The 14,180-nt window shown below is 44.9% G+C and overlaps 1 protein-coding gene across 1 annotated transcript; it reads right to left on the bottom strand.

Annotated features, from left to right (window-relative positions):
• Window positions 1-1,202: 1,202 nt before the first annotated feature.
• On the bottom strand, window positions 1,203-11,832 carry Bcl10 (B cell CLL/lymphoma 10). Its single transcript, XM_005357398.3, has 3 exons — window positions 11,599-11,832; window positions 5,549-5,837; window positions 1,203-2,529 (listed from the first exon to the last, which is right to left on the bottom strand). Exons 1-3 carry the CDS (start codon window positions 11,653-11,655, stop codon window positions 2,177-2,179), a joined length of 699 nt encoding a protein of 232 aa, XP_005357455.1. The 5' UTR covers window positions 11,656-11,832; the 3' UTR covers window positions 1,203-2,176.
• Between the last annotated feature and the right edge of the window lie 2,348 nt (window positions 11,833-14,180).

Raw genomic sequence — 14,180 nt, 5'->3', positions numbered from 1 at the left:
CCTCCACACACAGGCACACACATAAACATGTACTCATACACACAGACATTGACCTCTGACCTCCACACACAGGCACACACATAAACATGTACTCACACACACAGATATCAACTTCTGGCCTCCATACACAGGCACACACACAAACATGTATTCACACATATATTACACACACAGACATTGACCTCTGACCTCCACACAAACATGTATTCACATATATACTATAGTTATTTAATAAAAACAAATGAAAAATGCAAACAAAACTAAAAAGATTAAAAAACAAAACAAAGAGTCAACCTAAGTTACTAACAGCCACTCCCCTGGCCTGCTTGGCCCTTCTAATACTATGCTAAGGATGAGGCACACCCCCTGCAAAGCCTGAGGAGCAGAAACCAGTCTGAGGCCGCTCTCTTCTTTAGGACCCAACAACGAGACATTCTAGAAAAGGCCAGTGCTTGCTGGGAATGGAAGGATGCAGAGCAGGTGCATCAGGAAAGATTTTTTAAAGCAGTGAAAATAAACTACTTGGCTAGGACACTTTTGGGTAGATATGTAACATATATTCCTAAAAACTTACAACTCAGACAACCAAGGGAGGACCCAGATATGGACTTTAGTTAATAACAATGTTCAATATTGCCTACTGGCTGAAACAAGTTACCACATCAATGTAAGTATGGGGAACATGGAGGAAGAGGATTTAATAATTATTTTGCTCAAATTTTCTGTTAAACCTATATCTGCACAAACAACATGCTTTTAACAAAAAGCAATTTAAAAAGTGAACAGGGGAAGTATGATTTTTATACTGTGTTAATATGGTATTCCTAAAAAGTAACTTTTAATACTGTATCCATTAGCTTAGTAACAAAGTATAGCCTACTACTGAGTCAAGGCATCCTCTCAATTCATAGCTCCTCTTCCGTCTCTCTCCGCCCGGCCTCTTTCAGAGACAGTCTTGATTACAGCCTCTGGCTGCCCTTGAACTCACTGTGTAACTTCAAACTCACTATGTTTCTGCTTCTAGTTCCCAAGTGGTAGAATCATAGGCATGTTGGCTTTGAAATACTGTTTTCTATTTTAAAAACCAGTATATATAAAAAGGGTTAGACATTCGAAAATCAGACATTATGAGTTTTTGACTCTGAAACATTACTACCTTAAAATATTTTATTGTTAATAGCAACTTTTCATTTCTTACATTTTAAATAATAGAAATATATAGAAGGTGGATGTCAGAAAACATGTATTTATAATTTAAATGAAAACAATCAGCATTTTTTAAATGTGTAAAGTTAGTCAAACTTTGTAATACAATAAAAACACAGCAGTAGCCAGTGGCTGCTTGATGAAAACATTAAAAACAAAATTGTCACATATTCCAAAAACAATTCTCTAGTTACTTTATCCATATAGCAGTGTTCATCGAACAAGAATGAGAGGCTCAGAGGAAGTATTTTTATCCAATTATAAGTACTATTAATTAGTTACTTGTAGTTTTTTCTGTGTAGCCCTGGCTGTCCAGGAACTCACTCTGTAGACCAGGCTGGGCTTGAACTCAGAGCTCCGCCTCTGGGATTAAAGGCGTGCACCGACTGCCCAGCCAGGACGGTATTCTCCAGAGCTAAGAATGAGGACGTGAAGGCGGAAATTCAAAGGCACCTAGTCGGCTGGCAAGAGCAGTACAAAATGAACCGTGGCCACTGAGGTCACAGGAGACTCAATGCCATCAGGTGCTCCTTTAGAACCTGAAGGCTTCTCGGAACCAAGGAGCAGGAGACTCTCCTTAGTGCCTGGCTTTTCTACGAGTCAGAAGAGTGTACTGCTGAGATGTACGGCCAGATCATTGGGAAAAATATCAAACTGAAAATTTGTAGCATAAATGTGCTAAGAAACATTATTCTCAGCCATGAGTTGATTTCTCAAATTGAGAAATATGTTGATAAAATTAGTCTTATAAAAAGTTCAAAACACTAAACATCTAAGAGAAAAGGGTCAATACAGAGAAGCACACAGCTACCCGTAGTGTGCTTCTTTACGCTAACAAACCCTATTTACAGAGATGTGCACACTGTGATTTAGGACACATGTGAAGCGTGAGTGTACTGTTACAGTGGCTTTATGAAAAGATTCTATCATTCACAACACGTTTCAACACTGAGACACTAGGCAGTGAAGGTCACTGGCGTGAGAGAGCACGTGACCGTAAGGGCAGAAACATCTCGCTAGAGTTTCCACAAGTTCCTCCTTCCAACTGCAGATCTGGGGGCAAAGCAGGGGCCCCGGGGTCCCCAGGTCGAGGAAGAGTGCCTGAGGAGAAGCTGCTGTTTTCAGTTCTGCCAACTTCCAGGACTGGCAAATTCAGAGAAGACTCCGTGGAGAAAAAGGGAGCGGTGCTAGATTCTCCTTCCGGGTGGTACGTGACCATGGACGCTCTCTGCTTTTCTGAGAAATTACTCTCATCTGAATTGGACCTGGAAAGGTTGTTGGTGGCTGCAGCTGCAAAGGGCTCACAGCTGCTGCACTGCAAGCCTACAACAGAGCATCCAGAAAGCAAATGAGAAGGGAACCAAAACGGACACGCCTCCCACCCTCTAACTCCTCCAGGACTGTGAGCTAGTTCCAGTACCACCTTGGTACGACATTTGCAGCAGGGTCTCGTGTAGCCTAGGCTGCCCTTGACCTCACTATGTAGCCCAGGCTGGCTCCTGCAACCGCTGCCTAAGAGCTGGGATTAGAGGCTGCCCCTTGATGTTCAGCGGCAGGATTTCTGCTGCAATCTACAAAAGCTGCTGTCACAATCCTCTGCAGACCTCACTTGCTCTCTGACAAGAATCCTACTATTTACACTGCAGGCTAAGGCCACCACCTCACGGCAGCTAACTCAATGCCACGTTGTTCACATTCAATGATTACTTGTATAGTTGACAGCTGAAGGAAGGGTAGGGTGGGGTAAGAGGCCAAGTGGCTCAAAGGTTAAGAGCACTGGCTGGTCTTCCAGAAGATCCTGGTTCAGTTCCCAGCATCCACACGGCGGCTCACAACCATCTGTAACTCCAGTTCCAGGGGAGCTGATGTGCTCTTTGGACTCTGCAGGCACCAGGCATGCAAATACAGGCAAACAGCTCAGACATATTTAAAAAAATCCTTTAAAAAAAAGGGCAAGGGGGCTGGAGAGATGGCTCAATGGTTAAGAACACTGACTGCTCTTCCAGAGGCCCTGAGTTCAATTCCCAGCAACCACATGGTGGCTCACACTCATCTGTAATGAGATCTGGTGCCCTCTTCTGGGGTGCAGGTACGCACACAGGCAGAATACTGTATACATAATAAATAAATAAATTTTTTTAAAAAAAGGTAAGCAGCTGTTCATAGCTAACTTTATTTCCGTTGAGAGAGGGCTCCCTGCTGGAAATATTATTGTAAGGTGTGTTACTTTTGTTTATGTCGCATTTGCCTAACTCTGTGAAGCTGGGTTACTCTGCCTGTTTCCAACACCTGACGGTCTAATAAAGATCTGAACAGCCAATAGTGAGGCAGGAGAAAGGATAAGTGGGGTTGCCAGGCAGAGAGTATACAGAAGGATAAAACTAGGAGAAGGGGTTCAGGAGTACCCCGAGAAGGAGGAGGACATCAGGGGCCAGCCTCCCAGCTACACAGCAATTCACACAGTGAGATTTAAAAAAATAAGTGAATGGAAAGACACAGCAGCCAAAAGGTAGATGGGATAATATAAGAAAAGCAGGCAAGGAACAAGCTAAGGCTGGGCATTCATAACTAAGATAAGCCTCCGCCTGTGATTCATTTGGGAGCTGGGTGACAGGCCCCTCCAGAGTCCAAAGAGAGTAACATCATGTTATTCCTACAGCGTAGGTTAGTGCTGCAGTTGCTAAGCAGCCCAGGGCGACCTGAATGAACTCTGAGTCTTCCTGTTTCAGCCTCTTGAGTGCTAGGATTACATATACCATTTTTATCTAAGAAACATTCTTTAACATTCTGGCAAAAAATATTATTTTATTAAAAACAAAATGTAATCAGACATACTCAAATTTTACAAGTCAGGCAGTGGTGGTGCACGCCTTTAATCCCAGCACCTGGGAGGCAGAGGCAGGTGGATCTCTATGAGCTGGAGGCCAGCCTGGTCTACAGAGTGAGTTCCAGGACAGGCCTCAAAGCTGTCTCGAAAAAGCAAAAAATACCTTACAAGTCAATAAATGGCAATTACTGGTTCTTGAGTCATGGGGTATTAGAACTGAAGAGGATTTAGTGACCTGAGACACTCGCTGTTACTATTAGGGTTGACAAAATCGGCACTGAACAGGCAAGCCATGCAATGTTCCAGGACTGCCGTGCACAGAGGGAGCTACAGGTAGCCAGCGACCATCGCAGCTCAAACAACAGTGCTTTGTCCAACCGTAGAATTCTACCATGTCCTGCCGGTCTAGTGGACAGTCAGCCCAGACAGGATGGATGCAAACATTGCCTGTTATGCCTAGCACGCAGCTGTCTCCAGGCACAGCAACCACGGCGGTGACAGTTATAGGTAAAACCAATGAAATCTAAAGTGAATTTGCGGGTCATCTTTTCTGCTAATTTTTCACTATAGACACACCCCTTTCCCCATCTCTGACTCACTGTTTTTTGAGACAAGATTTTAGAGAGTAGCCCAGGTTGATCTCAAAAATCACAGTCCTCCCCTAAGCGTCCAGATGTAGACCACCAAACCTGACTCAGATGCTGGTCATAAAGCTCGTGCGTGAGGAGGAGAGGCAACAAAGACATCCAGATTCGAGTTTCTTACAGGCAGAGCCTTCAATAACTCACTTCTCTATTGCCAATGTCAAGAGGAACAGGTACAGTTATAGCCTGTGCACACGTAAGCTTAGGCTATAACTGTGAGTATGTGTGTGTAACTTGGTGCTCTGGGGAAGGGGTGGGAGTATCATCTTGGGGATTTAAACTGAGCAGAGTTCTACAAAGTGTCCCGTCAGAGAGTGCCGTGGGCTGAGGGTGAAATGGGAGGTGCCTTGCTCCTCTCTGGCCAGTCTCAGGTCCCATGCCTCTCACAAGCTGACTGGTTTAAATTCATGTGTACTTTATGCAGGATTCTTATAAGCATGTGCCAATCACTGCTCCTGATTAACTGGTGGAAAAAATCACAGAGACAAGCTCAGGCAAACTTAAGATCCATTGCCTATAGATTGTCCGTCGGTTGTCAGGACAGAGTGTCTGTCGCTCTACATAGCAGGCTCACCTGGAACTCACAATGTAACCCAGGTTGGCTTTGAAATTGTGGCAGTCCTCCTGCCTTGGCTTCCTACGTCTAGGAATATAGGCATACGCCACAGAGCTCCTCTTCTTAAAATGTAATTGTGTTTCTGAGCTTATTTCTGAATGGATTACGTTTAAGGCACATATTAGAAATAAGCTTCTTAACCTTAAGTGAATACGAATACAGCCAACTGGGTTTATATCACTTTCGTAATATGTATCTGGTAAGAACGTAAATTGAATAGTTCTGACCCTTAGCTTGCTGCACGGCATCCCTCACCTCTGAGATGCTCCAGTTTTATATTACGAAGCTTTAGTACTTCATCCGTTATCTTCTGAATCAGGAAGTTCTGTGTTTTCTCCCTGCGAATGGATTCCACGAGGGTGTCCAGTCCCTTGGGGTTTTCCTGTAAGTAGTCTAACAACTTCCCAGCTCTTTTCCTACTTGAAGTTCGGCAAGAAATTTCTTCCGTGTCTTCTCTACTGAGTATTTTTTTTGCACGGAGATGATCAAAATGTCTCTCAGCTATGATTTTCTCACACAGGTAAACACGTAAATTTTCTAAAGCCTAAGAGAGAAAAGAAAATATGCTTCAGTGTTACTTTGTGACATATGGTCTGGTTCACCTTTTATCACACCTGAAAACTAAGACCCAGCTGATGGGAGGAGGGCCTGTAGAAGCTAGAAGTCTGCAGAGGTTTTCTTTACCCCTAGTTCAGGGGTAAAGAAAAAATGTCTTTAGATTCTAGTAACTATTAAGGAAGTAATTTCACAATTGGGACCAGGGGGAACAACTTGGTGTAGAGCCTCACAGTTTGCAACTTTCTAATGTTATTAATTTTTATATCACCTCACTGCGAAACCAGTATAAACAAACAAAACTCCAAACTCCAAAGGGCCCAGATGTCTGGCTGTGAGGTCAGTTAGAAACCTATACAACTCATGGAGCCAGTCTTTGTGGGAGGGAGAAGGAAGGGATGCACAAAGAGGAAGATAATGGAATAGGACCGAGTGCTGGAAAAATTTAGAAAAAAAAGACTAGAGGAAAGCCTAGATTGAGAGAAGCTAGTTCAGGCTGGCGCTTACTTAACTGAAACATGAAAACAAAATGGTGCATGTGTCATTAATGCTCATGCATACAGTGTGTACTGTTTAAATCAGGTCCATGTTTGTCTTAACAAACGATGATGATCTGATGCCAGTCATTACATATTCATGCTTGCATACTAGACACATGATTTTGGGCAAGTTACTTAAGTCCTCTGTGCCTGTTTCTGCATGTGATAGTTAGGAGAAATAAATGAATATGTGAATTGCTTAGGAATTGCATGGTACATACTATGTGATGGGTCCTGTGAGGGATAATGATAATGGTGATGAATATGACTCACAATTACAATGAGCTACGGGCAGTGCAAGATTTCAGTAGAGCTGAGTTAGAAAACAATGGCAGGGAAGCTGCCTCATTGGAGGTTTCTCAAAGATTTTTAATCTCCTGAATTCCCACACACATTTATTTATCCACACAACAAACGTTTTATGTGTAAGTTCCTAGCCACACTGACATCCAAAGGGGTTGTACCAGCTTGCACCCCCACCAGCAATGCAGAAGTGTTCCCCTTCCCCCACATCCTCTCCAGCATAAGTTGTCATCAGTGTTTTTGATCTTGGCCATTCTTACAGGTGTAAGATGGAATCTCAGAGTTGTTTTGATTTGCATTTCTCTGATGACTAAGGATGTTGAGCGTTTCCTTAAGTGTCTTCCAGCCATTTTAGATTCCTCTATTGAGAGTTTTCTATTTAGGTCTGTACTCCATTTTTTTTTTTTTTAAATTGGCTTATGTGTTCCTTTGGTGTCCAATTTCTTGAGTTCTTTGTATATTTTGGAGATCAGACCTCTGTCTGATGTGGGGTTAGTGAAGATCTTTTCCCATTCTGTAGGCTGTCGTTTTGTCTTGTTGACCGTGTCCTTTGCTTTACAGAAGCTTTTCAGTTTCAGGAGGTCCCATTTATTAGCTGTTTCTCTCAGTGTCTGTTCAGCCTAGTCTCTTACAGACAATAAAAGTCAACGTCCAGTGACTACTGGATCATGGCAGGGAAGACTCTTGAAAGTGTGGTAATTCAGCAGCACTCTAGGATTTTTGTTCCTCTACAGCTGAGGACTGACACTGTCCCATGCTGTCATGTGTCTGGTTTTCTCTTTTCATACCCTAAGCTCCTCCTCATCTTTTAAGACTGAGGTCACTGGTCATCTCTGGAGAGCCTCACCTTAGCATCCAGGATGAGCTGGACACGCCTCATGCAGCACCAGATTCCTACTTCTTTATCTCATTTCCCAGCTCATACCCAGACATTTCCACTCTGTCCCAACGCTCTTACCGAAGTCACCAATGATCTGCTCTTTTGACAGAATCTTTCCACCTTCATCTTATTTGGCTTCTCAGAGCAGGGATACAGTGTTCCTCCAGACACAACTTCCTTGCCGAACAAATACGACAATGCCCCAATTCACTGTGGTCTCTAGGACACTTCCTCTCACCCCTTTCCTAGGTCTTGCTACACCTGGTCTCAAACTTGTGACCTTTCTGCCTTAGCCTCCAATGACAGGGACTGCAGGAGAGCACCTGTAAACTTCTCTTTACAGGGTCCAGAACATCTCATCTGTAGTCGTCAAGGTTTCCAGTATCAAGCTTGTACTTCTCCTTTCGAGCTCTCTTCAGACCGTCAGCCTCAGCTGCCCATCAAGTCCCATTATTTCTGTGTTCTTCTTACAAAGCACCCTGAACTTTTGCTTCACTCACGCTACTGCCTTCACCCTGACCCAAACCATCTCTCATCTCAGGACACCTAGTCAAGACCTTCTACTTTTACTCATGTCCTATCCACAGAAAAGGCAGAAAGATCCTTAAAAGTCAAACGAACAAAAATCCTATTAATTCCTTAGCAAGCCTCTACTAGCAGAAAAAAATCAAGTCCTTCATGAGTTTACTTAGACCACATTTCCCATCTCATCTTGTTAACCTCTGCCTTCTCTCAACATTCTGAACTTACATAGGCCTTGACTGTCTTAGGTCCCTGTCAGTAAATTCTTTTCTCCTGCAAGTGTTCCTCCCCCAGCTCTGTCATAACCTCCAGGAATCAATCTCAGGCACATTTGACTGTCTCATTCAAAGTACAACGCTGTCTTCACAGCCAAATCTGAATTGTACAATTGTGTGAATGATATTGTATTTTTTTCTTAAATATTTATTTATTATTTATTATGTATACAATAGTCTATTTGTATGTATGTCTGCAGGCCAGAAGAGGGCACCAGACCTCATTACAGATGGTTGTGAGCCACCATGTGGTTGCTGGGAATTGAACTCAGGACCTTTGGAAGAGCAGGCAATGCTCTTCACCACTGAGCCATCTCTCCAGCCCCCGATATTGTATTTTTTAAAAAGATTTATTTATTATGTATACAGTATTGTGTCTGCCTGCAGGCCAGAAGAGAGTACCAGATCTCATTACTGGGAACCACCATGTGGTTGCTGGGAACTGAACTCAGGACCTTTGAAGAGCAGGCAGTGTTCTTAACCACTGAGCCATCTCTCCAGCCCCGTGAAAGATATTTTATTTTTCAGCTTTAATGACCTATATATTTGGAGCAGGTAAGAAGCAGTGGTGTTCTGTTTAATGCTGTATAATCTGCATTTCAGAGTGCAGTGTTTTGGATGAATGAAAAATTCAATACAATATTCTGAAATTATCATTTTATGGCTATTTTCCTTCAAGAAATTAAGCTTTATTTTTCTCTTTTTCTTTTGTTTTTTGAGACAGGATTTCTCTGTAGCTTTGGAGCCTGTCCTGGAACTAGCTCTTGTAGACCAGGCTAGCCTCGAACTCACAGAGATCCACCTGTCTCTGCCTCCTGAGTGCTGGGATTAAAGGCGTGTGCCACCACCATTCAGCAAAATTAAGCTATTTTAAAAACAGGATTTTGTCTTAGTTCTTAATTTAACTGTTAGAACCAAATTACATTATGAACTTCAGAGTACCATGGAATCTCTATTTGTTAAATCAAATTCAATCAAAAAAGGACATATTAAACAAACGACGAGAAGAGGGAGGAGCACTGGAGACAGGAGTTCTGGCTGTGGAATATTCCTTTACACTGTGTGAACATATGATTGGTTCAACAAAGAAGCTGACTGGCCAATAGCTGAACAGAATAAGGTTAGGAGGGAGAGCCAAACTGAGAATGCTGGGAAGAAGGGAGTAATTGGGAGTCTTGAGCAGAGACAGAACATGAGCATGCCTTATTGAGAAAAGGTACCAAGACCCATGGCAAAGCCTAGATAAAAATACGGATGAATTGAAAATGTAAGAGTTAGCTAGTAGCAAGCCTGAGCTACTGGCTGAGCATTTGTAATTAATAAAAGCCTACGTGTAGTTAGTTACTTGGGACTTGCAGCCAGGAAAAAAAAAAGTTCGCCTACACCTGGGGGATCATCAGCAGGACAGTGCTCCCCCCAACATAAGGACTTGTGCCAAGACCCTCAGGTGATGTCTGAAACCTCATGGTACCAACTCCATGCCGAAGCTATCTGCCATAAAAACTAATCTCATCAAGACAGCTACTAAAGGACTAGCAGGTAGGTAACACATACAGTGTGATACACTGGGGAAAAGGTTTGCCTCATGGCCCTGGCCAGATGCAGTGGGATAGTGCAGGATTTTATCAAGCTACTTAGAAGAGTGCTCAATTTGTACCATATAAACTTGTCACATCCCTGTTAAGTATTTTGGGGCCATGGCTGACCACAGGCAACAGACGCCACAGAAAGAAAGCCTGAAAACACACAGAGCCTCATGTAAGTAACTTCAGCCACTTCCTAAAAGGACGCCAAGCAGTTTGGGGGGAAGGACAGTGATTAGTTCAATGACTGAAAACAGAAGAATACTTTGTATAATATTAAAACTTGGTTCCTAAAAAGCACCTGTAAATAAAGGTCTGGAGTTGAGAAAGAAGGAAGTTCAAATTGTGTGGATGAATTTTCAAGCGCCTCACAGCAGTTCTGAAAATAGGACAGACACCTGAAAAAAAATTTTTTTGTAGCCACCTTGCGGCTCATGCATCGCTTCTCTACGGTTATGAACACCTGACACAGGTCTAAACTGGGAACGCCGGGGAGGGTAACACCAGTGAACCCACTGGACCAGAAACAGAGGTCCGCAGTGGTTTTCCCATCTGTGTCTATAGGCAGGTCTGATCCGCCTTTGCCAGCTATAAAATGGAAAGAGATTCTCTTCCTTACAGGTTATCTTAAGGATTGTGAGAAAATTCCAAACTGTATGAAACAGAACTGGGAGCACAGCTGCCATGTGTGTGCATGGTTTTCCTGGCATCTTTAATAAGAGGACAGTGGTTATCGAAGACCTAGTCTCAAGTGGAGTGTAAGCGCCCTGCCAACTCCACCGAACAAGGGACCTACAGCACAAGTCCCAGTCAACCATGCCAATTTTAATTATGGGTGCAGTGCAATAAACCCTACAAGGAGTAAGGGATGGGAGAAAAAGGGACCTGAAGCGGAAGAACGTCTTGAACAACTTGTCAAGTTCGCAAAGACGACTTTTCGCTAGCACTACGGTGCTAAGCAAGAAAGAATTATTGTTTTTAATGTGAATTCACGTATATTATACAAGGGGTGCTTATCTGATTTCTTTCTTTTCTGGCAAAACACCTAACTAAAGGAGAAGAAAACGAAACATATGGTGCCTCAAGTCATCTTTCTCAAATATTAAGGTGTCTGTGCAGTTCTGCGTGTTCTAAGCAGAAGAAGGCAATTTAGCTATTGAGTATTTTCAACGTTTACCTGGGAATCAAGCCTCGCTAGATGTACGCACACCCCCCTTCATTTAAATACGTGGGCGTCTGCTTACTAGGGGAATTCCAGGCTGTGCCTTCAGCTGGCGAGCTTTCCACAGCCCCCCGGACAGACGAGTTTTCCCCCATCTGCTCTCCAGCCGGGGGACATCTGGTCCAGCGTCTGCTCCAGAGAGAGCCCTCCGGGGGCCCTAGCCAAGCAGCTCCCGCGGGGGTGAGCTGGGGTGGGGGATCAGCAGGGTGCAAGGGTGCAGAGCCACCGGTGAGAAGCGGATGGCAAAGAAACACCCAAGCCGGTTTCACCGTGGACTCACTTCCAGCCAGCCCCGGGGTGCAGCAGGCGGGTCGTGCCCCGACCTTGCGTTCTTCCGACCTGAAGTTCCCCGTCGCTCGGCTCCGGGTTTCCGCTTTCCTCCGTCCCCGCCCGTCCCGCTGCGCCCAGCCCGGCCGAGCTACTCACGTCCTTCTTCACTTCAGTCAGATCCTCCTCTGTTAGGGACAGCGCGGGAGCCTCCATGGCCGAGGCCGGGATGGCGTCCTTCCGGTCCGCGCCGCCCCGCCCAGGCTGAAGGCTCCGGTCTCCCGGATTCAGGCTGTGACTCGAAGGGGACCAGGAACAGATCGGGGGAACGGCGGCCTCCCGGAACGCAGAGGTGGGGATCTCAGCGCCCCACTTCCGGCCCCGCCCCGAGGCCTGCGGTGCCACACTCCGCACCCCTCTACGTCCTTAGGCTTCAACGCCGAGCGCAGGCACCACCCCTCGGGAGGCGGATCTGCCTCCAGGCCCCGCCTCACGCATGGGTCAGCCAATCAGGGCTAGCCCGCGGTTCCCCCACGTCCCTTTTTCCGGAGTGGCTTCGAAGGCAGAGGCCATCTATAGCCACGCTCACTTGTTACTTGCACAAGGTTGCGGATTGGTCTCCCGAGAAGGACTCTTCCCCGTGGGCGTGGCCTTAGCCTCGGTTTAGCGGGATCTCCCCGCCCGCGCACACTCCTCATTTGGGTGGAGTGTGGGTTGAATCGGCCAGGGCTGTGCTTCTCTTTTCCAGATGTTGCGGAACGATTTCCTGTTGTTGGGCTGGTCCAGGTTTTACAATTACTTGATCATACACAAACACTTACAGGTATGCACACACAATAGAACTCCAGGATTGAAACGTTCGAGGGCCTGGATCGGGCCCACTGCCACCCACGACCTAGTACTTAGCTCCCTAAATAAGAACAAGATCCCTGGAACAAGAGGACCGTGAGAACAGAAAACAAAAAACAACAACAAAGTAAACAAGTAGATAACAGAAAAAGTGTTAAGATTAAAAACATCACCCGCAATCCCACTATTTTAGCACCGAAAGCAATGTTTGGGTACTTTTAAGTCCCTGTTCGTTAGGAACTTGTCCCCTTATTAATCTATGGAATAGAGATAAATTTAATTAGCTTTTAAAGCCTCTATATATTTAAGGTTCTGGAGCTACCTGGCATACAGTTGCGCTCTCGTTTGTTCTGATCTTTTATCATTGCTCACTAAGCAAGAGTTTTAGGAACCTTGTGATGGGGGAATTATTTTACTGAGGCCAAGTGGTTATTCCCAGAATGGCGTTCTAACCTGTAGCAGCGTGTGGAAACATACGCGGTGGTGCATGAGGAGCTCCACATAGAGTCCTACATCAGAAATGATTATATGCGCCAAGTGGTGGTGACTCCGCAAGTGTGGATTCAGGCGACAAGAGGACCAAAGGCAAACTTGCGGACCCGGATCTTTATATGAAACAAAACAACCGGAAGTGGCTTACAGCCACACCTATGCAGTTTTTATCCGAGCCCAGGCATCTTGGCTTTTACATTATGTTTCGTGCCTTTTTTTTCACGCTGACAGGTAGTAGGATAGTCTCTGTGTGGTTAGTCATCCAGCGTCTTGTTATAACCCAGTTTGCTTAATCATTTGCCCTTCCGTGGAACAGGCATTTGTCAATGCTAACTACACCCCAGACATTCTTCTAGGTTTTGGTGAATAACACAGACCAAACAACCTTTTCCTTAAGCTGGGGTGTGGTAGCACAAACTAGTTAGACGTTTTCTCCAACCAGTTGTCTGTCTGCCTCTAGCCCCAGGATAGCTATAAATTTGACAAAATCATAAACTTACTTAAATCATTATGGTATTTTTTCTTTTTTGCAATTTTTTTGCATCTTGAATATATGGATTTTGTGTTTGAACTCTGTATATGATATTATCCCGTCTCAAGATCAAAAGATTGGATGAACTTGTGCGCACTTGGGAGGCCAAGATCGGATTGTCCAAGATCAAGGCCATTCTGGGCTACTTAGTAACTTATGGGTCAACCTGTGCTACGTAGGAGCCCTGTGTCTCCAACAAGCTGAAAAGCAAAAATAAAATCTGTTTCCTCATGAAATTTGTATTAATATGTGTTTGTTTGGGGTAAAAAGGTCGGCATTTGAAAAGTTTTATGTGTTTAACATGTTAGAAGCTCAGAAATGCTAAGAGGGAAAATAATGAAGGGAAACAGGAAGGGTGGAGATGAAGACCTCGCTGAGAGAAGGGATAAAGTTCCCACCTGCAGGAAGTGAGGGAGGAGCCCCGCGGATGCCGCACAAAAGCCCCGAGACTGGAGAGCACGGCCACTAACACAGGCTCCGTGCGATGGGGAGATGAACTCTTGTGTGCCACGGTCAGGGTTTAGTGGGACTTCGCTCTGAGTCACACAAGTAAACTCTGAGTCAGAAGGGAAGCCACCAAGGCTTCAGAGCAGAGGAGTGACAGATGCAATCTTCGCTTCAAGGATGGCTTTCACTGTTCGAGGAGGTGAAAGAAGGTAGCTGGGGAGACAAACTGCTCTAAAGTAAGCCCCATGAGGTAGCGTCTGGGGCTAGGTGGGAGCCCTGAGGGAACCGAGAACACCTGGAAGAGAGGGGAGAGGTGATTGGATTTTGTTTTGAAAGGTTTGCTGTAGCTATCCAAAGAGAATAGGCTGCAGCAGAAGCGTGGAAGAAAGAGAAGCCGCTCCAAGTTTCATTCTCCATCCAC

Source organism: Microtus ochrogaster, chromosome 21 (genome assembly GCF_000317375.1).
Source record: "Microtus ochrogaster isolate Prairie Vole_2 chromosome 21, MicOch1.0, whole genome shotgun sequence".
In the NCBI taxonomy this organism is placed as follows: Eukaryota; Metazoa; Chordata; class Mammalia; order Rodentia; family Cricetidae; genus Microtus; species Microtus ochrogaster.
This window is presented reverse-complemented; position numbering and strand designations above follow the sequence as displayed.

What these genes read in the sequence shown, in the direction of transcription:
- Bcl10 (XM_005357398.3), bottom strand. Translation starts at nt 11,655, where the DNA reads ATGGAGGCTCCCGCGCTGTCCCTAACAGAGGAGGATCTGACTGAAGTG. An exon ending in TGACTGAAGTGAAGAAGGAC is followed by an intron (nt 5,838 to 11,598) that starts GTGAGTAGCTCG and finishes TTTCTCTCTTAG; the next exon opens with GCTTTAGAAAATTTACGTGT. An exon ending in AAAACTGGAGCATCTCAGAG is followed by an intron (nt 2,530 to 5,548) that starts GTGAGGGATGCC and finishes GCTCTGTTGTAG; the next exon opens with GCTTGCAGTGCAGCAGCTGT.